The sequence below is a fragment of the Equus caballus genome, chromosome 28 (genome assembly GCF_041296265.1).
Source record: "Equus caballus isolate H_3958 breed thoroughbred chromosome 28, TB-T2T, whole genome shotgun sequence".
NCBI lineage: Eukaryota > Metazoa > Chordata > Mammalia > Perissodactyla > Equidae > Equus > Equus caballus.
Window position 1 is genome coordinate 14,928,323 of NC_091711.1, and position 23,357 is coordinate 14,951,679.

The 23,357-nt window shown below is 36.5% G+C and overlaps 1 protein-coding gene across 10 annotated transcripts in view; it reads left to right on the top strand.

The window, feature by feature from the left end:
• METTL25 (methyltransferase like 25) overlaps window positions 1–23,357 on the top strand; it is a 120,883-nt gene that overhangs the window by 42,563 nt on the left and 54,963 nt on the right. For 9 of the 10 annotated variants that reach the window (XR_011433661.1, XR_011433664.1, XR_011433663.1 and 6 more), the window contains 3 exons: window positions 5,375–5,469; window positions 9,060–9,089; window positions 14,412–14,485. Coding sequence is in view for 5 of the 10 variants with exons in the window: in XM_070254216.1 (XP_070110317.1) it covers window positions 5,375–5,469; window positions 9,060–9,089; window positions 14,412–14,485 (199 nt within the window). In the remaining 5 variants the exon portion in view is untranslated. The remainder of the gene's footprint in view (window positions 1–5,374; window positions 5,470–9,059; window positions 9,090–14,411; window positions 14,486–23,357) is intronic. The other variant, XM_023631577.2, reaches the window with a different exon arrangement.

Below are 23,357 nucleotides of genomic sequence, written 5' to 3' on the forward strand. Positions count from 1 at the left end.
ATGAATGCCAAAAGAGTAAAACTGAGATAGAAGTTGTTCCATTCTGGACAGGTTGAGTTTGACATGCCTTTTAGAAATTAAGTGCAGAAGTTGTGTTATCAGTTGGATAGTTAGTTCTGAATTTCTGAGAACTGGGTTAAAGATAAGAAATTCTTGAGTTATTAACATATAGATAGTTAAATCTGAATGAGATCACTTAGGGAGTAGAAATGATGAAATGAGTAAGTACAGGGACTGAACCCAAGAACATTCCAAAGGAGATTGGTAAGATAAGGAAGAGTGGCAAGGTGTTCTGATGAGGAAGAACAATACAGGACTGCCCTTTTACTTAGCAGTGTATCTTGGAGCTCTTCCATTGTTAATATATATAGATTTACTAAATTTGTTTTACACTCTACAAAGTGTTTCTTGGAATGCATGTACTCTATTCTATTTAGCTTTTCCTGTATTGACTGACATTTGCTTTATAATTTTCGCCTCTAACTTTCATAGTTTTGGTTTTTACATTGTGGTTTTTAAGGTGCCAGTGAAATATCCATCTGGAGATGTTGGTTATGCTATTGGTGATACAGAACTAAATTGTAGATATAATTTACAAATTGTGGTGGGTTGAATAGTGTCTGCCAAAAAGTCATGTTCACTCAGAACCTCAGAATGTGACCTTAATTGGAAATAGGGTCTTTGCAAATGTAATTAGTTAAGATGAGGTCATACTGGATTTGGGTGGACCCTAAATCCAATGACGAGTGTCATAAGAGGAGAGGACAAACAGAGGATGTGTGTGTAAGAACTTGGGGATTAAAGGGGAGAATAGTATAAGATGGTTGTAAAGTTCGAACTTGTGTAATTAAGTGGATAATAATGTTATTGACACATGAAAGAACAAACTAGTAGAATCTCCGTAAACTGCCCTAGGATCTTAAAGTTGCTAGTTGTTTTGGGTAGGGATGCGGGGAGCCACGTGCATCAGTAAGACTGCCCTTCTGCTATCCCTCACGCTGTTATGAGGGTTGAAGAGAGAACTTTCTTACACACGGATTAAGAGTACATACCCTTCTCTGGGTCTTCGTTGTGGTGGCAAAGAGTAGCTTTGTGAGCCCTAAGGAAGACAGTAACCCTCCTCCATCCTCATCGTTCTTATCACACAAGTTAGGGAACTTACTTGCCCATCTCCCACTAGCCTCCATTTCTCCAGGGACAGCCCCATGTGCTCAGTGTCTGATTGCTCCCCTCTGGCTTCCATGCTGTATAATCTGAAATCAAGAGGGATCCCAGGAGTCCTATGTATCCCTGCCTGCATCTTCCCTTTATCACCAGAAATCAACTGGGGAGCCCAGAACTCTGTGTTGCCCTGAAAAACTCCCTCTCCTTTCCTTCTTCCACCACACTCACAGCTTCACCACCATCTCCCTAGAGACTGCCAGGACTAATGCCATCATGCCTTTGATCCCTGTTCTTGTGGGACCTCACCAGAGCCCCAGGCCTCACAATTCATTCCTGATTTCTGGGACTCTAATCAAATGTCTGTCTCTATGTCCTTTGTTCTGACTGGTCTTCCACCCCTCCTCAATTCCACAACCCTTGGGAATTCACAGTCAGTCATTACTGAAATTGCCTATGTGCACAACCTGTTCTCTCAAAGTTCCCTTATTTTCTTATCTAATCAAAACCTCGCTCCTTCCTAAGGAAGCACACTTTCTGTATGCCTCAAGCAGTGGATTTCTCTGTCTCACTTCCCTTATATGGGTTACTTAGCCTCCTCCTTGCTACTTCTAGACTGTATTTATCATCTGATACTTTTTGAGAAATCACCACAAAACTGAATGGCTTAGAGCCACAATAACTATGTATTATCTCTCACGGTTTCTGTGGGTCAAGAATTTGGGAGTAACTTGGGTGTGGGTTTCTTCTCCAGTTATGCGCCATATAATGACGTTTCAGTCAGTGACGGACCTCGTATACAACTGTAGTTCCATAAGATTAGTACCATACAGCCTAAGTTTGTAGGAGGTGTACCTCCTAGGTTTGTGTAAGCTCATTCTATGAGGTTCACGCAATGACAAGATCACTTAACAATGCATTTCTCATAACGTACGTATATCCGTCGTCAAGTGACACTTGGCTGTATTAGATTTCTTTTTCCTGGAAATAATATACCCCTTCTAATGTCATATATTTTCCAGAAATACTGTTCCCCTTTCAATCTAATGTTAAGTAGTAATTTTCAGTCAAAGTAATTTTTCAGTCAAAGTTTTCTTTAGATTATTACTGGGAGAGGATCTTTCTACCTGTTTTCAGGCAAAGAGACATGCTTTTTGTTGTTGTTTTTTTTTAAGCTTGCCACCTGAGCTAACATCTGTTGCCAATCTTTTTTTTCTTCTTCTTCTTCTCCCCAAAGCTTCCCAGTGCATAGTTGTATATTCTAGTTGTGAGTGCCTCTTGTTGTGCTATGTGGGATGCCGGCTCAGCATAGCCTGATGAGCAGTGCCATGTCCGCGCCCAGGATCTGAACCAACAAAACCCTGGGCTGCCGAAGCAGAGCACGTGAACTTAACCACTTGGCCATGGGACTGGCCCCAACATGCTTTTTTCCTGATAGCATAAGGTGAATTGCAGAGAGCAGTGATGGTATACTAATTGTACTTTTCATTACAAATCCATTGTTTCTTATTCTGCAATAAGTTGACTTTCATCTCCTCCTTTCCAGTGTTATAAGTTTGTTTTCCAGGTATTTGGTTGGGATATTAGAAGTTGGGAAATTGCTAGTTAATTATCATTTTAAGCTGTAAAATATTCTCATATTGTGTTTTTGAAGATTAACTATGTCTTGGTAGAAGCTTAGTGTGTTTGTTTTTCCTTGTCTTCCCCTAATATTCTCAGTGATGCTTCTCATTTAAGTTTCTGCTCAAATATCACATCCTCAAAGAAGACTTTATGTTAATTAGGACAGAACTGTTCAACCAGTGTGCCATGGATACTTTATGGGTGTTCCTGAAATACTACTTCCTTCATCTCCTGGGTTTTGCCTCAACACAATCACCATCATCTGTTTATTCCAGTGTGATGTACAAATTTTGCCATACTCCGAGAGTGCTGAGCTGTAAAAAGTTTGAGAAGCATTAAATTAAGATAAAGCCTTAGATGCGAAATACGTTCAGACCCAAAGTAAGAGTGACTTCAGCAAGACAGAGGGATATTTCTGTTTCAATCCAGAAGTAGAGCATTAGAGCTGATATGGGAGTTCTCTACCAAAAAGTCTTCCAAGAACCCAGAATCCTTCTATTTTGTTGCTCTATCCTCTGCTTCTCTTGTTTATATGGTCCTAGTTGGCTTACCATCGTGGCCACATTCCAGACAGAGGAGGGATGAAGGGGGTTGGAAAGTGTAGGGGAAAAAGCATACCCCCTCCCTTTAAGCGTGTGACCTAGAATTTGCACACATCATTTCTGCCCACATCCAGTTAGCCAAAACTTAGTCTTGGAGCTGTGCTAGTGGCTGCATGGGAGTCTGAGAATTGCAGTCTTTAATCTGAACTGCTGAATACCCAGCTGAAAGTTGAGTCCTCTGTTACTACAAGGAACAAGGAGAGAATTGATGGGGGCGAGGGAAAAACTAGCTGTTTTATTGGTTAGCACTTTTGCTAAACCCTCTGATTGAAGTAGCACAACCCCATCTCTCTAGCCCTTTACCCTGTGCAGTAAGATCTAGGTATTTCTCTTTTTAGTTGTAACAAAAAAAACCCTACTTACTGTAAACCTTTCATTTAGCAATAATCGTGTCTCAGTTACATTGTAAAGCCTTCAGGAAAACTCAAACCACTGTTTCAAGTCATCTTGGAAATAGACAGAAGGAGCAGTCCAGGGTCCCTAGGACCTGGATAGGCTTCAAGGGCTCTATGAGTCCTGTGCACTTGGGAGTGAAATTGTTTATAGAACTTGGCAGTTAAGAGCATGGTCTCTGGAGGCAGACTGCCTGGGTTTAAATTCCAGCTCTGCCATGTACTCGATTTGCAACTTAGGCAATTTATGTAACTTCCTTGTGCTCAGTTTCCCTATCTGAAACATGAGAATGATAGTGTAATAAGAATAATAATAGTATGCCTACTTCATAGGATTGAGAATAATAGTATACCTACTTGATAGAATTGAGGGTAATAGTTTACCTACTTCATAGAATTGCTCTGGGGACTAGTTAATACATTTAAAGCACTTAGCATCTAAAGCTAGTTAATACATTTAAAGCACTTACAATAGTGCTTAACAATATTAAGTGCTATATAAATACTAGCATTATTATTATTTATATTCCTGGGGGAAGGTCTGTATCTTCCATCTGATTATCAGTAGGGTCTATTATAAATCTTAATTTAATACCTGAAAGAAACCACTTTTACAGTATGATCTGCATGAAACTTAAACTTTCTCTATTTTAATCAAAAATCATCTGATCCTTCATAGCAAAGAAGTTTATTTAGTGGAATCTACCTCAACAGTATTTTCTTTTAAGGAGTTTTGTTGTTTTCAAGTTTTTAGTTCTGTTGTAGTTTTTAACCTAATAGAAAATTTATGTTTATCTCAATTTTCTTTTCATTGTCACAGTTTTCGTAAAATTTAAGCTCTTATTTTCCAGGCTTTAATTTAAAATAAAAATTGATTTGTTTTTCTTTTCAAAACCTCTGTGTAATTAATAGTTCTAGATAAGGCGTTTAAACATCAGCAAGTTGCATATGTAACTCTGCGAGTGATTTGGGAAGCAGATATGTGTGATTAAGCAATGAATGCTGATTTTTTTTGTTATTACTTGAACCATACCAGTTGAGCCAAATTGAATCATAGTTGAAAATATTACAGCTCTTAAAACAATGAAGAAAAAAGAGCCAATACAGCTGTTCTTTCTCTGGAAATTGAACATTGTGGCTGGAAAAAAATTGTTGCTTCAACATTTTCAGGAATCAATTAATATTGTTCTCTAAAAAATTGCCAAATGTCTTATTTAATAAATTATTTTTTTAGAAAGTCAAGTCCTCAATAAATGTCCAGTATCTCATTACTTATCTGCTATAGTTACATTGAACATGAAAAGTTTTTTCATTTTAAATTGCTTTTGCTAAATCTTAGAGAAATAATTGGCAAATTGGTTGGTATCAGACCTGGAGCTTAAACACAAAACAGCTGTTGTTGAGAAAATACCATTTTCATAGCATTAATATGCTTTCAATTAACAGACTGGAATGAACAGTTAAACATTACCACTTCCATGTTTAACTACTGTTTGACTCTCTCAATGACTGATTTGCTTTCTCAATAGATTATTTACTTAAACTGAAAGAGGAAGAATTTTATTTAAATAATCCATATTTTTCCCCCATCTGCAGAATGTACTCAACAAAAGTGGGGATTTCCAATGTCCTGCTATTTAAAGGAAGAAAGATGGTGCTGTGGTCGTAATGCCAGAATGTCAGCCTGTTTGGTATGGTTATATTTTTTTCTAGACTAAGAGCTTTATCCAGATGTTGCAGAATTTATTGTTTTTGGCTAATACTATGCATTAAATGCCAAATTTTGCAGAGCATCATCATTAATGCTTTTGTTCATTGCAAATTATGAGAAAAAAATGACTTGCCCTTCCAACATTATCCACTCTACATGCAGTGTGGTAACAATTTATAGTTATACTGAATTCTACATTATGATACTTTATCTTTTACGTATAATTACTTTAACTATCATATAAAATACACCAACTACCACGTCTCAAGCACAGAGTTAGTTCAGTGCTTTATCGACAGCTCTGTGGTGTGTTTGTGTGTGTTCGTAGCAGAGCATTTGGTTTTCTAGTTTTTAATAGAATGGGAAGAATTATTATTAAGCCACTTGGGGTATCAAGTAGCTATCTAGTCAAATACAACCTTGCTTGTTCCTGATTGGCTTGTGTCCTTAGACCTAGAACACTTATCCCCTGGTCTTCTCTGTTTGTGTTGCTGTGTTTACAAAGGAACAGATGCAAGTTAAACAGTGTAAGTGGTTTTTTATCATTAGAAATTTAAAATATAGTTGATTAAGTAATGTGTTTAATATCCAATCCCAGGATAAAGTAGTTACTATTAGGCTGTTATTTATCCACCAGTAACAGCAATATAAAAAATAGGGTACCAGTGTTCTAGATCATATATCCTGGAATTATCTTAGAAATCTATTTATGCTCAAATAATAATTTCCTTTTGTAAGTCCTCTTAAGATACTTTTCTGGGAATTTGTCTTGTTCTTTCATTATGTCTATAAATGATACTTGTTCAAGGTCTTGTTATACTGGCAGGTCATTCTTGGAATGACTTGGTTCCCAGAATGCTGGTAGCCAAGCTTATACCCTCCAGGCAAGAAATTGAACTAGTCTTTTGTAGAGAATCTGACTAGCCTAAGAGAAAACCTAAAGATCTTGGCATCGGGGATTTCACAGTGAAACAGGACACCTCACCTTTACAGCGAGGTCCCGAACTAACAGTCCTCACTCATCAAGACAATGCTTCTAATCAGGTGTATGATACCCCCATTTTAATTATCAACAGACAGCCAAGAATCACGAGATGTCTAAGAAAGCCTAATAGGAAAGAAGAGAGATCAGATCAACAAATAGAAAGACAGCAACCTGGAGGAAATGGATACTACCCAAAATAAAATAACATAAAATAACTATTAATAGCCCTTGAAGAGGTAAAAAAAAATATACTGCATCCACAAAACAAGAATGTTTGCTATAAAAATAAACATTCAAAGAACCAAAAAGAAGAGCTTTTGAAAAATAAATTCCAAAATGTAGAATTTATAGACCATGCTGGACTTAAGAACTTTGCCTGACCAAGTCAGCTTCCCATGAAATGCCCCTCTCCTTAGCTTCGTCCCAGTCCTTGCTCACCTTGACTTCTTTTTTTGATGCTAGAGTAATCGTGGAAAATCTAAGGAACATTTCTTTTGGTGCATCTTGTTTTATTGCCTTTTGTTCTATAACTGACCTTTTCCACAAATGTTCAAAGCTTAAGGAGTTAAAAAAAGAGATCTTTCTGCTGACACTTTCAGATAAATTGTTAAGGGTACTAACCAGAAATAAAATTTAATTAGAATAGTGCAATCTTGTCAGCATACTTCAAGGCTGATAAAACTGTAAAATATTTTAGATTAGTATGAAATGAACACTTGGTATATTTTCTTCATTATTTTTTGGCCAAGAAAAATATTAATGTTTCCAAGAAACCTATCACCTACCTAATTATCTCTTATTATGTAATCAAAATTTATCATTTGTATTTCTAAAATAAACTGATCAGCAGCACATGCCAAAAGTAGTCCTGTGTTACATGATATTTTTATTGACAGCAAATAATTTATTATTGAAAACTCTTTTGTTTCTTTGTTCAGTTCAGCCTTTGAGCAAAAGCCAGTAACACAAAAATCTAACCTGAAATGAGCACAACCAGCATGTAAATGAATACTCAGTGTTTTCTTCAATGATAAACTTATTCTGGGCCTGTTGGTATTTAACTTAATATTAAAATTATATAATAACTACCACCTGTATTCATAACACTCTGTCTCTAGATGTTCAGTGAAAGTATCCTTCAAGTCAATGAAAAAATTACATTTTTTTCTCCAAACTATTCTGTGAAACAAATTTTCGTGCAATCAACTCGTTTTCCCACAAAATCTTCATGGTGTGAGGGCATGAGAAATAAATCAGAGTTCGAAGAACAAGTTTTAGTTCCTGCTCACCTACTAACCAGCTATGCAACTTGAGGCAAATTACCCTGTCAATAACCTCGTGCATCTGCAAAAATTGCACTTACGCAGGATAATCTGTAAATTATCTTTCAGTTTTAAAAGTATATGATTCAGCTATATCTAAAAAGTATTATTTATGAAGACAGAAATCTGAAGCAAATATGAGTATTTTAAATTTGAGTAAGGCGTATATACAGATCTATTATATTTTACTACTTAATGTTTGAGATATTTTCCAATTAAAATTTTAAAAATGAAATTTCAGTTCAAATATTTTAATCTAATTCAGTTATAAAACTATATGTGTGGAAATGTAAAAAAATGAAGGTTTTTTTACACACTCCAAAAATTGAAAGTTTCAGAAGGCTCTGTTCCATGTTTAAATTATAACAAATCTTTTATACATATCTTTCATATATGTTGGATTATGAAATTTATTAGAAATATTAGGAAATATTTTATAAAAGTGTTTTGGATCTTAAATAAATATAAATGTGAAACAAGGGCCGGCCTGGTGGCATAGTGGTTAGGTTCATGCAGTCCACTTCAGCAGCCCAGGGTTTGCAGGTTCGGATCCTGGGCACAGACCTACATGTGGCTCATCAAGCCAGTCTGTGGTGGGATCCCACATACAAAATAGAGAAAGATTGGCAACAGATGTTAGCTCAGGGCTAATCTTCCTCACCAAAAAAAAGGTAAAACAAGCTATATATAGGATTGTAAAAATATATTACTTTCTCTTCTACCAGGTACTTGGATCATATATGAATTTGAATTTGCAGACCAAAAACATACATACTTTTCAAAACTAAGTTTTCAACTATAATTGTTCAATATAATCTTGTTTAATAAAAGGTGAAATTATATGTTTATAAAAAATTAGAAGAAAAAAGTTAAAATGTATATAAATGTGTCCATATATATGCATAATAGTAGCTTTGGATTTATTTGATTGTTTTAGCTACAGTAAAAGTAAGCCAAGAATATGTCACTTCATTTCTTTTCTCTTTTCTAATCCCTTCTAAAATTCAAGGAGTGTGTACAATTGGGGTGTGTATGTGTTTGTATACATGACACACATCCATTTTATATCAGCCTTAAATTATACAAATATATCAGTTAACATTCCTTAATGATATTAAGACTTTTAAGTGTGTAAACTTTCATGTTGTTAATTAATCTTTTTAATGTCAGTTTTACAAACCCTTATATGACTGTGTTTATAAGCCTTAAAAGATAAGACTAAGTGTATCAGCGTTTCTTTGTCTTATTTTTTTCTCCTTACAGGCGTTGGAGCGGGTTGCAGTTGGCCGAGGGGTAAGTAAGAATGTTAACTCTAATCCAGCTGACGAACAGGATAGCTTTTCTTAAAGTACTCTTCATGCTTGACCTGCTGATGAACTTAAAACTTGATGGATTTTAATAAATAGCACCTCTTCTTGTCACCTCTTCATGTTCAAATTTATATTTTTTTCTTTAAGTTTACTTTAAAAGAGAAGAGAACTTTCAGAAAAAGGGAATTGAACTTTTAGGAAAACTTCCACATTATATTCTTGTACTAATGTCTCACTTCTTCATATTATACTAAACAGTCTATAAATATTTCTAAAGAATGCTGTTGTTGTTAGGCTTTTATGGGGCTTACTTCAAGCAAAGATAAACAAGGTATTGCATTCATTTTATTTTTGAACTATAGTCCAAAACACATATTTCAGTTGGCTGTTTTTGAACTTTTTTCTTTATTGACTTCATTAGTCATTAGTTGCAACAGCCAAATGAGTTCGCACATGTAAACAGAAGTTAAATGTATCCACCAAATATCCCGATAATTGCTTTATCCTCCACTTTATGATTCATGAAACATATTAGGAATTTTTCAAGTTTATTTTTAGGAGTTTAAAGTTTTCACAAGATTTTTCTTATTGAACCTAAATTTTAGAAATTTCTCTTTTGCTTCTTTTCAAGGAACATTAATGTGTCACTTTGAATTTTTAAAAATGATAATAGCAATACATATCATTTATACTGAGTGCTTTACTCTGGGCCAGGCACAATGCTAAGAACTTTTTTTTTTAATGTATTAATTGTACCTATTTAAAAACTGATAAAAAATTTTTTATCAGGCATTTTTAAAGGCTTTAGAGCATACTGTTTAAGTGTGTGGGTTTTAGTCTCAAACTGCTAATTTGCATCCTGTCTTCATCAGTTACTGGCTTAGTGACCTTGGATACATCAGAATTTCTTCATAGCTTAATTTCTTTATCTGTAGAATAGGAATAATAACAATAATAATGAGAGTAACAGTAATGCCTTCCTTGTAAACTTGTTGTGAGGATTAAATGGAGGAAAAATGTAAAATGTGTAAAATAATGTCTAGCACTTAGTAAGTGTTCAGTAAATGTCAACTATTGTTGTTGTTATAGGTAGTTAATAATTACGATCATGAAAATAATAGTGAAGTTTAACACAGGGCTTACCAAAGTACTATTCAGAGTTTTCTTCATCAATTAAAGCACTACATACATGGTCTTATGAGACAAGTACTCTTATTGTCCCACTATATACATGAAGACACTAAGTAATGGACACTGAGATTTGAATCTCTGACTCCGAAGCCCAAGTTCTTAACTACTGTACTCCATATCCACTTAGTGGCTCCCTAGGGGTCTGGAAGAAGAAAGAGCCTTCATGATAATAATGCCCCAGCGAATTTGTATGGTGTTTTTCCATTCCCAAGTGCTTGCTCATGTTTACAGTCAATCTTATGAGTTGGGTATTATCCCAAACTTATATGAGAACGTGATACACAGCTGACGTTTAGTACTGCTGTCTAGCTCCCTTAATTAATTGTAGAGTCCTGACTTCTAGCATAGTGCCCTCTCCACTAGACCTGTACGATGCATGTCTGATATATGAACTCTAAGGGTGTACTGTTTCTGCTCCCTCCCATTGTAAAATGCATTAGTGTTAAGTTGATTTATCACTTGTGAAGGAAAGAAAGTAAACTCTGAGCCACATCCAGTTTATTTCTGGGATAGTCAGGCACAGGCTGCTCGGGAGATGTTGACTCCCTTCCCACTTACCCCCATCTGTATTTACCAGGATGGATAGTCCTAGTTATCCCAGGAATGCACATCTGAAGGCACTTCATAACTCTCTTCCCTTTCTCTTAGGAAACAGCTGTAAAGCTCTTATTTACTTAGGGTAACTTGGGAATGATGATTTATTCTATCCTGTTTGTATTTCTCTATGCATTCCGTTTCTGTATGTTCTCTTGCTTAAAATGTGTTTCTTTATCTTTTTTGTGCTCTTTCTACAATTGGTTAATAACATAAATATACATTTATTTCTAAATAATCTTGATATCATTTTATATAATTTTTCTCAAAGCATGAGAAGAAGAACTTTCTTTTTAGGAGTTTTTTTTCCTAAGTGAAATTATATAATAAAAAAAATTAATGACACCTCATCCTTGCCCAAGTGTCTGAAAGGCAAAATAATGTCATAGCTTGGTACTGGGACGTCAGAGCCAGGCTTCCTCAGTTCATATACCAGCTTGACTATTTTTAGGAGTTTCGTATAAAAGTCACATAAAATTAAAGGTCCAATCTACTATAACTAACCAAATAAAAAGTTAAGAACTCTTTGTAAGCCATTTATGATACTAATAATTCACTTCATGTAATAATATATTTTCCAAAATGCCGTTAATTTGAATAGAACAATAAAAAAGTAGGTGTTAATATAAGAAAAGGGATTTCAGCATTTTTGTTAGAGAACTGAGTGGATTTGGGGGAAAGAGGAGGACAGATGATAAAGCAGAGATTTTTGATACTGAAAAGAACTGCTCAAGATGAAAAAATGTCAAATGGAAAATATATCCAGAGATAGGAAATTCTGAGTGAAATGTTTTGGAGCAGTCTCCGGAAAAGGAATGTTTAGCAATAAGAGATTTTTGTCTCAAGTCAAGGAGTTGTATTTGGAAAGAGATTTTATGTAAGAAGTGTGCCTTTGAAGGTTACAAGTGTGGGCACTCAAGTATGTGAGTATGTCTGCTTTCAGTTGAGTTATTTTAGGAGTTGTTGATGCAAATAATCCACAATCAATCTATAAATCAAAATTAGGGTGAGTTTATTATGAGCCAAGTCTGAGGACTATAGTCCAGCACCTTATTTCCCCAAGGAAGGAAGGGCACCAAAGAAGTAGGGTGTACAGAATGATTATATACTGTCTCGGAATAAAGAGCATGTGTCACATATGACAGGAATATCTCTTACTACTGTTACAAGATGCTTAGCTGGCACAGCAAGTTGGTTGTCAGCAGGTCAGTAATTATTCCTTAGTTTCCAGGAAGAGATGCTTATCCTTAAAGAAATTCCGCTATGGGGGGAAGCTACATCCCTGTCTTTAAGGGCATCATTCTTGCCTTTGGGACATAATTAAGGTTTAAAGCAGATGTACAATGCTTGCTCAATGTGCCACATCAGGCCCTTTTGGAAAAACAAGGTCAGACCAAATTACTTTTAAGTCAAACAGCCTCTTGATATACTCCAATATATCCTATTGCTTTTTGTTTACATATCAGAGTTGAGTTGGGGACTCTAGTACTCCTGACACCTTTTCCTACTGGAATCACCCTCACACTATTCCCACCATCCAGAGAGGGTATAACTTTGTGTTCTTTCAAAGTGCTCTGTCAAGATCCTACAAGTCAGACAGACATTCTCGAGTGACTTAAAAGGGCATTGCCACCAGGTGAAGACCCAAGAAATAATGGTTGACCCTCAACTCCCAACTTTTGTTTTTTCGTAGTCTCAGCACCTGGGATCCACAGTGTAGGAACTTGATGTTAGATGCAAGGAGGACAGTAGAGTAGGTTTTCTGCTGGAGCACACAGGCAAAATTGTATTTTGTGCTAAACTCCATCTGAATCCAAGCATATTCTTGAAAACAGGTGAAAATAACAATTTGGGGCCTTGAAGGAGAATAGAAGTGACAAAAGGATAACTTAGTGGATATGCACATTCCATTGAACTTTATCTTTAAAATTTTCCCAGTCATTGGACAGTTTTTAGTTTTTACCTTATTATTATTTTTTTTAATGGGGATAGTACGTGCCACAGGCATGGGAGTGTTCACTTTTTTTTTCACCTATAAAAGATTCACTCTGAGCTAACATCTGTTGCCAATCTTCCTCTCTTTTTTTGCTTTTTTTTTCCTCCCAAAAGCCCCAGTACATAGTTGTATACTCTAGTTCTAAGTCCTTCTAGTTCTTCTATGTGAGCAGCCACCACAGCACGGCTACTGACAGACGAGTGGTGTGGTTGCACATCTGGAAAGCGAACCCAGGCCACCAAAGCAGAGCATGCCAAACTTTAAGTGCTAGGCCATCACAGCTGGCTCAGTTTTTACCTTATTTGACTTCTCAAAAGCATTCAGTATTGTTGACCTCCCTTCATCTTTGCTCATTTTTCTTTTTCTTTTTTTTTTCAATAATAACTTTGCATGGTAGCAGGGTTGTTGTTGCTGACATTATTTTGTGTTGGATTTTCCTATGCAGTATCAATATTAACAGGTCTTTGGGAATGTGGATGGAGTCTGGTGACTTTTGTACTTTCTTAGTTTAAGAGTACCTCTTCCGTTGCTACAGCAAAACATACTTTCTTTTGTGTATAATACTTTTTTACCTTCTACTTCTTTGAAACTGCCATGCTTCATTAGGGCCCTTCTCTTCAACCATTCCTTCTTTCCTTTCAAAAGCTTTTCACCTTCGTGGACACCTCCCACCTCTTTTTCCCCAGGAAATGAAGCCCTACCAAGATTTCAGTCTCTGGTCCTATGTCTTTTCCAAAGCCCTTCTTTTTTGAAGAAGAAGATTAGCCCTGAGCTAACATTTGCCGCCAATCCTCCTCTTTTTGCTCAGGAAGACTGGCCCTGAGATAACATCCATGCCCATCTTCCTCTATTTTATATGTGGGCCACCTGCCACAGCATGGCTTGACAAGTGGTACGTAGGTCCACATCTGGGATCCAAACTGGCAAAGCCAAGGCTGCCAAAGTGGAGTGTGCGAACTTAACTGCTGCGCCACCAGGCCAGCCCCCTAAGGGCCTTCTTTTCAAGTCTGCAGTAGCCAATGCTGTGATCTTTTAGACCTCAGACGTATTTTTAGTACGTCCTGACTTAGGGTCGTACCTTCTCTTTCTGGCTGTGAATCCTAGGTAATATTATCTCTGTTCCCCCACCATTAGGACAAGCCCACATTCTCTTCTCTTTTGCACATGTCCTACCTGACTGCTCTCTTATTGGCGCACTTTGCTGGTCATGAGACTTTATTTCTACATTTTTAACTGATAAGCACTCCATTTGAGACATTAGCTCATTATTTGCTTATGCCTTTTCTTCCTCATTCACTACTACTTTTATAGTTTTTTCCCACTTCCTTGCAGAATTATTTTCTCAGTGAGAATTAGCCTTAGGGTACATTTTAACTTAGAGTGGAAAAATTATAAAATTGTCCTCTATGTTTAGCAATAAAGTCAGGTTTCTAACATTCGCTTATGGTCCTGACTCTCTGGTATTGATTTGATTTCTGTTTTTTATTTGTTTCTTATGCTTCTATGTATCTACATTTTTTTCAGCTGCCCACCGAATCACTCTTCTATCGTGCTGTACTTCAGGATATTATTAAAGATTGTTATGGCATCACCAAATGGTACGAGGATTTTATTTTAATAAGAATAACTATATCGTATTGTAAGTGAAGTGACTTTTAGTTTTCAAGTGAATTTATTCGGGGTCACTGTTTGGGTGTTTGAATTTGAGCATAATGTCAGTAAATAACAAAGAAATAGGCAGCAACTGTATCTTAAGTTAATCATTATTAAAGTGGTTGCTCTAATGGTTCCTTTTTGTCCTGAAAGGTTGTTGTAATGATAAAGTAATATATGTAAAATGTACTTTAGAATTTTAGAAAGTATTGAAATGTTACATATAGTAATTCAGTGAATATATTATCATATGAATAGGTTATATTTAAAATGTTTTACAACCAGTACAGCATAACCACTAACTAATTAGAACAGATATTGGTCATAAACAGGCATTGTGGCCACTTGAGTCTCTGCTGGTAGAATAGTAGCCCTGCATGTGTTTTGTTTTGTTTCTGTTTTCCTCTAATAATACATTGTTTACACAGAGACGAGGGTTAGGAGAATTTTTTTATAATATTGGTTCAACAACTGCTGTTCTCAAGCATACATTTGCCGTCCTTTCAAGTTTCATGAATGTCCTCTTGTTAATTACAATGGTTGTAATAGGATTATTCTTCAAATTAAAATAAGGCAATTTTCAGGTTCTCAAAAACTAATCCACACTTACTAACAGAGATAGAAGCTATTTTTAGATTGGATATAACTTCCCAGTAAGAGAAAATAATCTATTTTTTACTGATAGAAATTATGACATACAAATATCTACATATGCCATTGGTTTCAAGTGTCATTTCTATGTAGGTTAATCCCAAACCTATATCCTGATCTTCATTCTCTTTTCCATATATTAATCTTCGGAATGTCTAAAAGTGAATATCTTGTATTTTCCTCAAAACTAGCTCCTCTTGAGTTCACTCCAAGGTGCTAAACTTGTTGAAAAAACTCACAGAATAGTGCAAATTCATATCCACTCATGCAAATTTTTGCCCACTCAGATATTGACTACCTGCCTTTTAGGACCTGAAATCTGTGCATTAATTTGTTTATTGTTTTCTTAATGACCACTTAAAATCATCTACATTCTTTTCTAAACCTTTCTTCTCACTTAAAAATTCAAATCTCTCCACTCCTCCACATTTCTGCCTTCCTTTACTACTGAGAAGATAGCTGGTATTTATTTTAAGACTTCTTTCGTTCCAGGGCTTCCTTGACCTTTCAGCCACAGTTGACCATGTTGATAATTGTTTTTTCTCCAAACTTGCCCGTTATCTTCTATTAAGCCTACTCTGCTAAGTTTCTTTTTCAGACTCTGAACACTCATCTGTTTTCTTTAAGGGTTTTTCTTCTTACTCATCCCCTAAGTGTATCTAGGCATACTCTAATGCTTTATGCTCAGCTCCTGTCTCTCTATATTTCCTCTTTCTCTTAGCAGCTCCCCTCACAACAAAGGACTTGAATCATGTATCAGGCTCCCACCTGTCTTTAGAAGTTCAGATTTACATTTCTCATTTTCATCTGAACAGCTTTACTTAAGTACCTCACAAATACATCAGATTCAGCCACATCCATAAACCCAAGTCGACTTCCAAACAAGTCTCTTCCTCTTCCTTCCCTCTCTTGATTTCTTTTGTCATTTCTGGGAATGGCATCACCATTATCAAGTTTTAGAAATATTAAAATATATTTGATTGTATTCTCCCATCATCAAACCACACATTCTAGTAAGTTGCCAAGACTTGCACATACTATATTTTTTAACCCAGCTGTTGTTTCTTGTTTGACAGGCAGCCTGTTAGGTTCTGGATGTATAGGATCTCATGTCCCTACAGGAGTCTTTCATACTCCAGTCAGGATAGCATGTACGAAAATCAAAGAAAATGATGGAAACCCACTTCCAATAACTGTGGACTAGATAATTAGGACCAACCCTCCTCCTGAGAAAAGCTAACACACTGGAGATGTGTGTGCCTGCATATGTGTGGGTGTATTTAAATTTGTGGGTTTTTTTTCTGAGGAAGATTAGCACTGAGCTAACATCTGCTGCCAATCCTCCTCTTTTTGCTGAGGAAGACTGGCCCTGAGCTAACATCTGTGCCCATCCTCCTCTACTTTATATGTGGGACACCTACCACAGCGTGGCTTGCCAAGCGATGCCATGTCCACACCTGGGATCTGAACTGGCGCACCCTGGGCCGCCAAAGCAGAACGTGCCCACTTAACTGCTGCGCCACCAGGCCGGCCCCTAATGGTTTGAGAACATCAGAGACCTATGAAGGAAGTTACAGGGCAAAGATCTAGGAGAAGATGGAAACTGAGAGAAATAAGGTCAGCTTTTAGGCTATTTTCCCCAGAGGCGTCTGCCAGTTCTTTTTTTTTTTTTAAGATTGGCACCTGAGCTAACATCTGTGGCCAATCTTGTTTTTTTTTTCTTTCTTCTTCTCCCCAAAGCCCCCCAGAACAGTTGTATATTCTAGTTGTGAGTGCCTCCGGTTGTGCTAGGTGGGACGCCGCCTCAGTATGGCCTGATGAGCGGTGTTATGTCCACGCCAAGGATCTGAACCGGCAAAACCCTGGGCCGCCAAAGCAGAGCATGTGAACTTAACCACTCAGCCATGGGGCCAGCCCCTGCCGGTTCCTGAGTAGGCAGCTGTCTGCCAGTCAGCAGAGTGGGTAGAGAGGGTGAGCACAATTTTCGGTAGAGTAACAGTTCTGGTGAGACAAAAGTTAGAGTTCCTGGCCTCCCTAGGATGAGGACCGTGTAGGCCAGGTAAAGCACTCACCCTTTGATTAGATCCCTAGATGTTCACACTGTGTGAGGGAAGGTGAACCAGAAATGGAGCAGTCCTAAGGTGGGCTAAAGCCCCACTCAGAGTCATCTCGATCTGTGATTATAGCACTTCAGATTACTGCTGCTTCTAGCTGTGTGCGGAGGGACTAGTCGTTAAATAGTGCCAGGACAATAGTTGTTTATACAGTTATACAATGTATTAGTCTCCTTTGCTGCTATACAAATTCCTACAAACGTGATGGCTTAACATAACACGAATTTAGTATCTAGCATTCTGGAGGTCAGGTTTCAGCAGGGCTGCATTCCTTCTGGAGGCTCTGAGGGAGAATCCATTTCCTTGCCTTTGTCAGCTTTTAGAAGCAGCCTACATATTTTGTCTCATGGCTGCCTCTTCCCTCTTCAAAGCCAGCAGCATAGCATCTTCGAATCTTTCTCTGACTCTGACCTCCTCTGCTGCCTCCCTCTTGCACTTGAAACGATCCTTGAGATTACCATGGGCCACCTGGAGAATTCAGGATGCTCTCTTCATTTTAAGTTCAGCAGATTAGGAAATTTAATTCCATCTGCAACCTTAATTCCTTCTTTCCATGTAACACTATCTTCCCAGGTTCCAAGGATTAGAATGTGGACATCTTTGGTAGAGCATTATTCTGCCCACCACATGCAACAACAACAACAAAATTAAATCTGATCCCTACTTTACAAGAAACACAAAAATTAATGCATAGTAGATTAAAAACTTAACTATGAAAGGCAATACTATAGTACTTTTAGAAGATAGTATTGAAGAATATCTTTATAACCTTGAGATAGGGGAAGGATTTCTTAAACTAAATATAAACCTCCAACTCTGCAAAGATTAAAAATCAACCACATTAATATTAAGAACTCTGTTTTCTGAAGATGCCATAAAAAGAGTGAAAAGAAAAGTGACCATTCGCAGAAACTAATTGCAAGACCTATAACTGACAAAAGATTAATATGCAAATATGTAAAGAATTCCTACAAATCTGTGAGAAAAATTAACCTGTGTAAAAGAAAAATAGTGAAAAGACTTGATTAGTCACTTCACAAAGAGGACTCTCAAATGGCCAATGAACACGAGATAAGATGCTCAATCTTGATTAGTCATCAGGGGAATTTAAAATGAAACCACAATGGGATATTATTTTTATGACCATTGGATTAGCGAAAAATTAAGTTTGACAGTATCAAATGTTAGCAAGCGTGTAGAGCAAGTAGAACTGTCCATGTGACTGGTAGGAGAACAACATTAGTTCAACCCCTTGGAAAACAAGTTAGCATTGTCTAATGAAGTTGAAAATGTCTAGATAATTTGTCTCAGTGGTTCCATGCCTAAGTAGGTATCCTAGAGAAACTCTTATGCGTATACTCCTAGAGACTTATACAGGAATGATCAATAGCAGCAATGTTTATAAGAGCAAAAATCTAGGAACAAAAAGTTCATTAATAGGGGAATGGATAAATTGTATACCACAGAGAAATGTATGAATTACAACTACATGCATCAGTGGATGAATGTTGCTAATAGAAGTCAGAAAAATTCCTATAGGATGGTTCCATTTATATAATTCACAAGCAAGTACAACTGTATAATTATTTAGGAGTATAAATATGTGGTAAACAATTAAGAAAAACATAAGAATGGTAAACACAAGGTGGGGGACACCTGAGTGGACGGAGTGGTGAGATGGGGAAGATGAGGGTACATAGGGATTTCAACATACCAGTGTTGTTCTGTTTCTCAAGTTTGGTCTTGGATATAAAGGTTCATTTTTTGACATCTTTATACTTTATATTTTATAAATACTTATTTGTGTTCAATAGTGATAAAATTTTAATGTCTTCAGGCTACACTCCAGGGCTAGTTGAACTACATATTATACTCCTAGTATCTATTACAGTCACCTCATTATAGTGATAAGAAAAATTAAGATAAAAATGGTTAAAAGCTTGTCTGAAGTCGTAACAACCTGAAAGAACCAAGCCCAGGACTAAGTCCATAGTCCATGCTTCTTTTGAATTTAAATTTTCTTCGGGTTGTGTTTAATGTGAGTTGCGTTACATGCTCCTTGATGAGCGTTATCAGTCAAGGTTGACTTGATTGGAATCTCTTGCCAGCGAGAGCACTGAAGACAGAAAATAAGATCACTTAATTACTTCTTTCGTATTTTGTTTAGTTTTCCTTGTTAACTGAAATAAATTGTCTTCAAGTGATATACTGTTTTAGAATACCTGAAATAATGTTCTGACGTGGTGTAATTTAAGTGTAATTGTTTATATGGCCAAGATTAGAAATAAAGTTTTTTCATGGACTTAAATATAGCATTTTTACTCTATTAATTGTGATTGTGATTTAGCATTTAACATTTCTGTTAAAACTCAATAATTTATAGAAAATTCTTTATTTTATAATTAGTTCTTATCTGGAAACTTTCTAAGGGAAATAAAATGCTGAAGAATGCATTTCATGGGGTAAAAAATCTCTTAAAACACTTAGAAGGCATAGAAAATATGATGTGTACACTTTACTCACTTTATTCTCTGTCATAATAAGTACTATAAACAACTATGCAAGAAATATATACTTTTTGATACCTATAATTATGAATTTAATTTTCACTTTGATTTTGCTATAATCAAATAGGAAAGTGAAAAGTCAGATCAGAAAACTGATCCAAAATTAAAGCTAATTATTTAATTCATATGTATGATCAACTTGGAATTAGCAAATTTGTATCTTTTAAATTGAAGAGTAGTTTGAAGACTTTTGAAGCTTCCTTAAATGATTTCCATTTCCAACAAAATTTTATGTTGCTGATCTTTTAAGGCTTCCAAAATGTATTAGCATATGAAACACACAAAATAAATAATTTTATAAACATTTTGTGATGATAGAGAACTGAATTTTGGTACTTTCTGTCCTACATGTGCTTATTTTCATTTATTTAGTACACATCTACTTCACCTTTTCCTAAAATTTTCTACAATAATGTTGCTGCAAGTAAACCAGGTTCTTACAATTGTATTTTTGGAAAAGCCTGTGGGTGGTGGTGGGTTCACTTGAGTAGAATTTTAATTAGATCTAGTGCATTCACTTTTATTAAAAGAAAGAATACTAATTCCTTTTTAGCATGCTGGCCATGCTTTATTCTGACAGAGGGCCCCTTTTTAGTCTATTCTTCAAGTCCTATCATATATCTTTCAGAAATAGTCATGTCACTTTTCTAACTTCAAAATGTTTGGTAGTATATACTTCTTTATACTTAAAAACTAAAATATCCTTATTAGGGCATTCAACACCATTTCTAATCTGTCACTAATATCCTTTCCAGCCTAATCCATCACCCCGTTCTTCCTCCTCTGCACCCCAAGTAGCTGCACATGCACCCTGTCGTGGCACTCTGTATTAGTCATCATTTCCCATGCAATTAAATTTGCACATTGTATGCTTCCTTGGAGCTCCTCTATGTACCTGGACTACTCTCCTCCCCATTTCTGCTGCCCTTTATTCCCACGACCTCCTCCTAGGCATTCTTTGAAACCTAGTTTAGAAGACATCTCTGATATGATACCTATCTTGTCTCCTTCTCCCTGTCTTCTCTTTGCCCATAGTGTTTAATCTGTGATTCACTGCTCTTATTGAACCTAATACAGTTAGTTGTTTTTGTCTATTCCTCTAGCATCTAGTGAGCTCCTGATGGCCAGTTTTCATTATTTAAATGAAATGGTCTGTCATAGTGATTAAGAGCACAGATTCTGAAAATCCTCTTTGAACCCCATTTTCCCCTTCAGCTGTTATCCTACATCTGTTCTTTCCTATACCAGAAAACTCCTTGAAAGTGCTGTCAGTTTCTTTCCCATTTTCTCGTGAATTCCAATCAGATTTTATTTCCATCAAACCACCCTTCTCAGGGGCACTAATGACCTCATGTTTCTAAATCCCATGGTCCGTCCTCAGTCCTCATCTTACTTGGCCTGCCATCCGTATTTCACACAATCTACCACTCTTTATTGAAACTCTCTTTTCTCTCATGTTCTAGGGAAGGTCCCTCACAAGATCTCACCTTTTTTCTCTTTCTCTTTTTTCAATTTATTTTGCTGATTCCTCTTCCTCTTTCAAACCTCTAATTTTCTAATCAATACCTGCTTTTTTCTATCTATACCTACTACCGAGGTGATCTCATCTAATCTCATGGCTTTAAATACCATCTATATGCTGACGAATCCAAATCTGTAGTCCTCTTAATGACGATCTTATTCTTCCAGTTGCTCAGGCCAGACATGCTGGAGGCATTCTTGTCTCCTCTTTCTTACACTGCCTAGATCCAGTCCTTTAGCAATCTTATAGTCTCTCCCAACAAAATATGTCTAAATTTCTACCACTTCTGACCATCCTCAGGGCCTCCACCTTGGTCCAAGCCACCGTCATCTCTCATCTTGATTATTGTAATAATCTCCTAATTGGTCTTCCTGCTTCTACTTTTGCCCCCTATAATCGTTTATTTACACACAATAGTATAGTGATCCTGTTAATATTTTTAAGTGAGATCTTGCTCACAGTCTTCCCATGGTTTCTCATTCACTTGGAAGTAAAGCTAATATTTTCACTATGACCTACAAAGCCTTACATGACGTGGCTTCTCATTATCTCTCTGATCTCATTTCTACTATTTTTCCCTTCATTTATGTCTGCACTGATTTCCTTGTTATTCCTTGAAAATACCAGACACACTTCTACCTCGGGGCCTTTGCATATGATGTATCCTCTGCCTGGATTGCTCCTTGCCAGATAGCCACTTGGCTAGCTCACTTTCTTTCTTCTGTTCTTTACTCTAAATTATCATCTGTATGATGTCCACCATCCATCATCACTCCTCTCTAACATTTCATATCTGCTTTCTCTCCTGTATCATCAGCTTCTCATTGATTGTCCTCCAATTTAAATGATTTTTTGTTTGTTTTGTTTCATTCACTACAAGTGATAGAACCAAGTAATCTGGCTCCTGAGTATTTAGAAATGCTTTTGAAAAAGGATAAATCAGATTTTGATGATCCTATAGCAGTTCTCCAGATTGTTGTCCTGAAAAGCAATGATTCTGTAAAAATACTTCTGGAGAAAAGAATTTTTTAACCAAGTAAATGTGTCATATAAAATCATCCTCTTTAAGATTCCCAGTGTACATTCATATTTTAAAGATTCCCGTTAGTTTGGTGAAAGAGGCAGAGCGTCACAGTTGACCAGGTAAACCAGAGCTCCGCTGCCTGGTTGAAATCCGAGTGCTCCCTGAGTGCTTCCCTCTTCTCCCACACCCATGAAGGCAATAAAACCAGTTTTTTCCAGACTGTTTTAGCAGTAGCGCTCTATTTTCAAATACAGTCTTACATAGAACCAAATAAATTCAATAAATTTTAGGAAAGGACTTATTTCTTACACAATGATACTGTCATATTTTATGGAAAATTATAAACCTTTAAAGTACCTCCTTGGAGTCCGTAAGGAGCACAGTTTAAAAACAAATTGTTGTAAGCTATTTCTAAATTTTACATGTCGGCCTAATTTGAGTATGTTAATCTTTATTCATTGTTTTCTTAATATTGCTGTTCACAGTGCTGTTGGAAACTGAGACGTTCTGTAGCTTAGTTGTTTCTCTAAGAATGCCCCATGTTCAGTTCCAGGCCTTAAAGTGCTCCCTGCTCCACTGGCCTCCGCACACCGTCACGTGCTTATCACACAGGATTATAGCATTTGTTCACCTGTCTTCCTTTATAAACCGTGCGAGGTTTTTTATAAACTGTGCATGATTCTACCCCTAGAACCCAGCACAATAACAGGAAAATAATCACCATTCATTGAGTGTTTGTGAAACACTGAGCCAAGCACTGTACCTAGAATATCTTATTTTGTCTTCATGTTATGAGACAGGTTTAACACCACCATTCTACTGATGATCAGGCAGAGATAAAGAGAGGTTATGTGATTAATAAGTGGTAGACCAAAGATTCAAATTCATTTCAGTCTTGAGTTCAAAACCTGTGCTTACCACTACACTATCATGCATATA